The sequence below is a fragment of the Vicia villosa genome, linkage group LG7, assembly GCF_029867415.1.
Source record: "Vicia villosa cultivar HV-30 ecotype Madison, WI linkage group LG7, Vvil1.0, whole genome shotgun sequence".
NCBI classification, from domain to species: Eukaryota; Viridiplantae; Streptophyta; class Magnoliopsida; order Fabales; family Fabaceae; genus Vicia; species Vicia villosa.
The window spans coordinates 43,891,057-43,898,058 of record NC_081186.1 but is presented as its reverse complement, the minus strand read 5'-3'; the positions used below and the strand labels follow the sequence as shown (position 1 = coordinate 43,898,058).

Below are 7,002 nucleotides of genomic sequence, written 5' to 3'. Positions count from 1 at the left end.
CAAAGTTATGCTTATCTCAAGAGGCATATCTACGAAAGATTCTCGAAAGGTTTGGTATGTCGAATTCGAAGCTAGTTGTGACTCCGACAAATCCTCAATTCAAGCTGAGTATTGATCAATGTCCCAGTACTGATGTCGAAAGAGCCTATATGAATAGCATCCCATATGCTAATATAGTTGGTTCTTTGATGTATGCTATGGTCTATACTAGACCCGACATAGCATATGCAGTAAGTCTTGTAAGCAGGTACATGGCGAATCCTGGAAAGGCTCACTGGCAAGCATTGAAGTGGATTTTCAGGTACATAAATGAGTCTCTAAACAGGGTCCTAATTTATGGTGGAGCCTTGGGTGAAAATAGTAAAGCAGTAATTAAAGGATATGTCGACTCTGATTATGCAGGTTGTATGGATTCTAGAAAGTCTATTTCTGGATATGTTTTCACCATGTTTGGCACAACAATTAGTTGGAAAGCAATACTTCAGAAGGTTGTTGCCCTATCAACCACTGAAGCGGAGTATATTGCCCTAACTGAAGCTGTGAAAAAAGCATTGTGGCTTGAAGGTTTTGCTAAGGAGCTGAAACTTCAAGGTAAAGGTATCACTATTAAATGTGATAGTCAAAGTGCAATACACCTGTTGAAGAACTCAGCCTATCATGACGAACTAAGCACATTGATGTGAGGCTGCATTTCGTCAGAGGAGTAATTGAGCGTGGAGAAGTCCAAGTGCTAAAGGTTTCGACTAAGGACAATGCTGCTGATATGATCACAAAGACATTGCCGAGTTGCAAGTTTTTCCACGGTATGCAGTTGATAAAGCTGCATGAAGAAAGCTAGTTTGTTCCCTTGATGTTGTAGAGTTAGGTCCAAGGTGGAGATTTGTGAGATATTGGATCGAACTCTAGTATGGTCGAAGGGTAGCTTCTTGGTTCGACAGGATTAAGCATGAAGTTGAAGGTTGTTCACATGCTTGTGTCGATGATGCTAGGATTGTTAGCATGTTAAATTAGGTTTAGTGTTTAAACCCTAATTTGTTAAGTTAGCTTGTTTATTAAGTTGGCTTGTGTAATGGGCCTTGTGGAAAAAGCCCATTAGTTAGTATGTTAAGTTTTATTATAAATAGCATACTAGTCTCTCATCATTGCACATAGCAAATCCTAATTTAGGGTGAGAGAGGTTATTTGTTATTCTTGTAAACTCGTAATCTTGTTTTCTAAGAGATAGTAAAAGAATAGTAGTTATAACCAATTCTTGTGTTCTTCTTCTTTGTTCTTTATTCTTTCCTTCCATTATAATTTGTTCTTGGCATTGAATTCACAAACCTTGCATAGTTAAATTTGAATGATAAAAACACAACCTTTGCAAAGCTCAACCAAAAATGATTTTTCTTTCAGTGATTATTTTGCAGACTTGTGGAGAACATTTTAAAAAGTTCCTTAAAAAAAGAAACTCAAAATTTTATTAATATGTCTAGATTTCCAGTAATTTTATTATTATCTTTTGAAATTTAAAAAAAAATATATATTTAAATCTTCTCATTTTAAAAAATTCTAAAGTTTGATAAATAAATATTTTACAGTATTCTAAATATGTATTAAAAAAATTATTCACAAATTTAAAAATTAAAGGGTAATTAAATAGTTTTCAAAATTTTTAAAAATAGTATGGACTAAAACTGATGCATAAAAATTTTATAGAGACTAAAATATACCATTTTTTAATAGGGACTAAAAAATTGAGATATTTATAAGGTCCAAAAATATATTTAATCCTATAATTTAAAACATGAATGGTGATAGAGGAAAAAAAGTGACAATTAATAAATTTACCTAGTAGTTTAATCATGAAAAACCAAAAAATAGATAAATAAAACTAAAAATCATGTTTACAAATAAATTAGACTCAACCTCAAAATGAGAACAACAAATTAACGTGATTGGTACCCAAAAACATGTTTATAAAAGATCTACCACCGCAAACCACATACCGCCATAAAATCACCAGAAACGTCAGACCTGCCGTCGTGTCGCCTATCCTAATTGGTACTTGGTTTCTCCTGACTCGTGATCTCCAAAACGACATTTAGCATAAAACATTCCAATTTGAGTTTTGGATAACAATAACTTTAATCAAATTTTAGTCCTCTGATATATGACATACAAAATTGAAATTAAAAGAAACAAAAAACTCTAAACCTTTATTCATCAATGAAATTTTAACATATCCTTGTTCCTCTAACTCTTATTTTTCATCATGTTTTACTCATATAAAAAAAATCTACACAAGAGACCCTCAAAATTCATTCAAAACCAAAGAAACATAAAGGAGAAGAAAAGAGATTGGAACTCAAAATTTAATTTCTAAGTCGAGATTTTCATTTCTTTTTTAAATTTAAAAATTTCATATTTAATTCTTCTCATTTTAAAAAATTCTAAAATTTTTTAAATAAATATTTTACAGTATTTTAAACATGTATGAAAAAAATTATTCAAAAATTTTAAAATTAAAGGGTAATTAAATAGTTTTCAAATGTATAGAAAATAGCAGGGACTAAAACTGCATGCATAAAAATTTTTAGGGACTAAAATATGTCATTTTTTTAATAGGGACTAAAAATAAATTTTGAGATATTTATAAGGACCCAAAACTTATTTATAATGTTTTAAACCTGTTTGCAAAATAATTATTGAAAAATACACATTAGTTTAACAACAAGGACTAAAACTACGTGCAAAATAATTATGTAGGGACCAAAACATGTCATTTTTTTATAGGGATCGAATTTTTTTTTTGTAATATAGGGGACAAAAACATATTTAACTCAACAATAAATTAGAAAATTTTATTTTGAAATATAATTTTTTTTAAAATTTATTTATCCATTTATAAAAACATAATGAGAAAAATTGCAACGTCCAGTTAAGAATCTTAACTAGAAATATTACAACCTAAAACGAAAATGATGAATGGTAATAAATTGTGTTACTTCCTTTTCAATTTCTTAGCATTCACCATTTTACTTTTAGGTTGTAATATCTTTTCTAGATTATGCAATTTCCTCTTTGTTGAACAAATGAATATGTTTTTAAAAAAGACATATATTAATAAAAAATATTAATATTTCTAGAGCATATTAAAGTGACACAATACATTAGATTTCTCCTCTGCCAAAAAGAAATAACCGAGAGGAAAAGTTAACCCCTCACACCCATCCCCTAGGTTAAAGTCCAAACCGAAAGAAAAGTTAGGAGCTACATGTCACCTCGGTTGAAACTTCCGACCGATGAAAAATGTCCACGCACCATTTTGAAAATACTTTTGTTTGGATGAGGTAAAGAGGATAATTTTGATGAGGAGTGTTTATCGAATTTTATGGAATGACACTCTTTCTTTTATAGTAAAAGGTGAATGATAGAAAATTGGATGTTGTTTGGATGGCCACAACTTGGAGTCTTTGGTTGGTTAGAAATGGTTGGTGTTTTCGTAAGGAGACTTGGAATGTGACTAATACCATTTGGAACATCAAGTTGTTAGTTTGGAGGTGGTCGTTTTGTGGGAAAATTACACACCTCAATTACTCGTTTTACGAGTTTTGTATGGACCCTTTGTATTTTCTCTCGTAAATGTAATTGGTGTGTAATATTCCCTTTTTGTTAGGGTTCGTCGTTTCTCTTTGTAATCGGGTTGGAGAACCCTTAGTTCTCCCGTTAATATAATCTCTTGCTTTCTAAAAAAAATATTTTGAAAATGCAATATTTGAAAATCAAACCTATGACCAAAACTACTTTTCACTTAAAACAGAGGAAGAAAAAAGTATCACACTTTTCATAATAAGGTATGTTACATCGGCCATCCAATTGTGGTAAAAACCCGTAATACAATTGAGGTAAAAACCAATTTTGTGTAGGATTGTAATAAAATTTAAGGTGAATTCTTATTTACCCAACTCAAAATGTTGGGTAAGGTTACCTTTAGTATAAAATGCATTGAAAACATCAAACAATTATTCTATATAATAAATAATTCAATACATAAAGATTAAATGGTGTCATTTAATTGGTGGAAGGTACACTATCTATCTTTTTGTGATGGGTAGAGAAGTTGTCCCCAAAATTTAAAGCGGATAAAAATCCAGATAATATTAAATAAGAGGTGATTTTTTTTAAGGGAGTAAAAAATAAAAATAAAATATTATATTATATCGAACATGCATTTAAGATTATATTTTATAACAAACACTTTTTTTCAAATGCGCGTTGCCTGAACCGTCAAATGGTTCAATTTACTTTTGCTTTAGGTGGAAAAAACCATAAAAAGGCATGGACTTGGCAGCTCCAAAGAAATTTCACGGAGCTCCTCCCAAAACTTTATTTTTCCAAATCTTATTTTATTATTACAAGTTTCTTCATTATATACTTTTATCAATAGCTTTTTAATAAAATATTATGGCCAAAAATCTAAAGGTGTAGAAAATCATAGACCCGGCGTGTGAATAGATTCAAACATATTCATTTTGAACAACAATTTCATTCTTTTATAAATGAGAATTTAAGTCAAGTGTTGTAATCAAAAACCGTTTTATTTTGCACACATTACTGAGTTTCAAACATGAACACAAATAGTGGTGACCAACTGAAAGCAGCAGCTGAAACAGGTGATATAGATCTCCTTTACACAGTAATTCATCATGATCCATGGATTTTGGAGAATATAGATTCAATACCATTTGTTGAAACTCCATTGCACATCGCCGCATCTTTGGGGCATATCCGATTTGCCATTGAAATTATGAAATTGAAACCTTCCTTAGCTTTGAAGCTAAACCCGCAAGGATTCAGCCCCGTTCATCTCGCTATGCAAAACGACCAAAAGAGGATGTTGTTTCGGTTTGTTTGCATGAATAATGATCTAGTTAGAATCGAAGGGAGGGAAGGCTTAACTCTTCTTCATTTTGCAAGTCAAATTGGTGAGGTTGACTTTTTAGCTAAATTCCTCTTTGTTTGTCCGAAATCCATTGAAGATGTGACTGGGAAGGGTGAGACTGCACTGCATATTGCTGTTAAGAACGAACAGTATGAGGCTCTTGATCTTCTTGTTTGCTTTCTTAGAAAAAGTATCGTGAGAGGTGCTAAGATGATTCAATATGAAATACTAAATTGGAAGGATGAGGATGACAACACGATTATGCATATTTTAGCACAAAGAAATTTCGAGCCACAGGTAACCTTTTTGTCACTTTTTAAAATGGAACACAATGTCCTCAAAATGATGAAATTTAGTTTGTATTCAATAAATACTCTTTACTACTACTTATAAACATTCTGGTTGTATTAAAAATATTTTAAATTTATAAGGTTTATATTTTAAAATAATTTCTTAAATTAGTGAGATTAGGCTTAGTTGTTGTTGTTTTTGTATTAAATTTTTTTGTAGGTATTTCCTTACCACTGTTTTGTTCATTAATGACTAGGTAGTAAAGGCACTTGGATTGTTGTTAAAGACAAGAATAAATTTGGAGGCAAAGAACTTGGAGAATAAAACTGCGTTGGACATGGCAGCCAATGTAGATATAAGGAATATATTGTTGTATGCTGGAGCAAAATCGAACTCACAAATCACCGATGATCCCACACTTGCACATAAACTTAGATCAAATACTACAATCAGACATAAAGTGACAACTTTTATATTTCGCATTAGAAGTAATATATTAAAGGAACAACGTAACACTTGGTTGATAGTTGCGACTCTTGTTGCAACAGCCACGTATCAATCAGTACTGAGTCCCCCTGGTGGAATTTATCAGGTTAGTGCTAGTGATGGCAATCACCTGAACAATAACATCACTTCCTCCAATTCTACTATATATACACCAACCAATGCCGGGAAATCAGTGTTGTCAGGACAATTATTTTTTCCGTTCTTAATTTTAAATTTAATTTCCTTTTTTTTTTCAATTATAGCAATAATTTTTATGATACCTAGAGGAATAATAGGTTATCTAGTGGCCACTCCAGTGGTCTGTTTTGCTATTAATTATTTATTTTCTTTGTTTACAATATCCCCTACAGTTGTCAATTCCCTGATTGTTCTCATCATTGTTTTTTCAATTTTTGTTGCCATGTGGAGTGAACTTTTGTTAAAAATTTACGATGATCTTAAGCCCGTAATTGTTAAGAAATTGAATAGATGATAGTTAAAGAAATATTGTGGCAATAGGAGAAACATCAATCATTGTTATGATCAAGAGATAGATAAATGGTGTACGCTCCCTAATGATATCTGCAACTCAGACTGCTGCCCAAATTTACAGACAATATCGCAACGTCCATTTGCAGTTTTCATTGTTATTGTTTCTTGTTAACTTTAGATAGTTGTGAGTGATTCCATGTATTAAATATTTTAGACATATAGCTTGCTTTCTATTCAATGCATGTGTATTATTAATTGTTGTTTGGAAGAAAAGTGACTATTCAACATCATGTGTGAATTTAATATTCTTTTGCAAAGTATAATACTAGTCTGGTTGAAATTTCTTTTGTATGCTTTTTTTTTTTATATAGGTTGCTATTTTGACACTGCAATTCTACACTACACCGTATAAATACTATTCACTTAGTATATTACAATAATTATTTAAATATTTTTCATCTCTTTCTTTGTCTCATGTGGCTAGACAACATTTTCTCTCTCTTTATAAGACCTACATACTCAATCACCTTTTTCTTCTTTCTTCTTTCCACGCCTTCTTCTTCTTTTCATGTATTCTTTCTAACTTATCCAATGATATTAATCTTCTTTTGAATCATATTTTCAATTGTTTATAATGAAAGATGAATAAAGAAGAAATGGTAACAGGGGAAAGTAAAGAGAGAGAGAGAGTATACGGTGTAGTGTAAAAGTGGGTATCATAATATATTTTTGTTTTTTTTTAAGCAAGACATATATATAATATATTAGATAAGAGAACTATGGGTTCTCAACCAGATTACACGAAAGGC

General features: G+C 31.0%; 1 protein-coding gene across 1 annotated transcript; it reads left to right on the top strand.

Annotated features, from left to right (window-relative positions):
* Positions 1–4,486: 4,486 nt before the first annotated feature.
* Positions 4,487–6,471, top strand: LOC131617158 (ankyrin repeat-containing protein BDA1-like). The gene is made up of 2 exons (XM_058888512.1): positions 4,487–5,221; positions 5,472–6,471. Exons 1-2 carry the CDS (start codon positions 4,610–4,612, stop codon positions 6,192–6,194), a joined length of 1,335 nt encoding a protein of 444 aa, XP_058744495.1. The 5' UTR covers positions 4,487–4,609; the 3' UTR covers positions 6,195–6,471.
* Positions 6,472–7,002: the final 531 nt, after the last annotated feature.

Bases quoted from the DNA above. Each gene is read 5' to 3' on its own strand.
- LOC131617158 (XM_058888512.1), top strand. From the start codon at position 4,610: ATGAACACAAATAGTGGTGACCAACTGAAAGCAGCAGCTGAAACAGGT. The intron at 5,222-5,471 runs GTAACCTTTTTG...ATTAATGACTAG, and splicing joins AAAGAAATTTCGAGCCACAG to GTAGTAAAGGCACTTGGATT.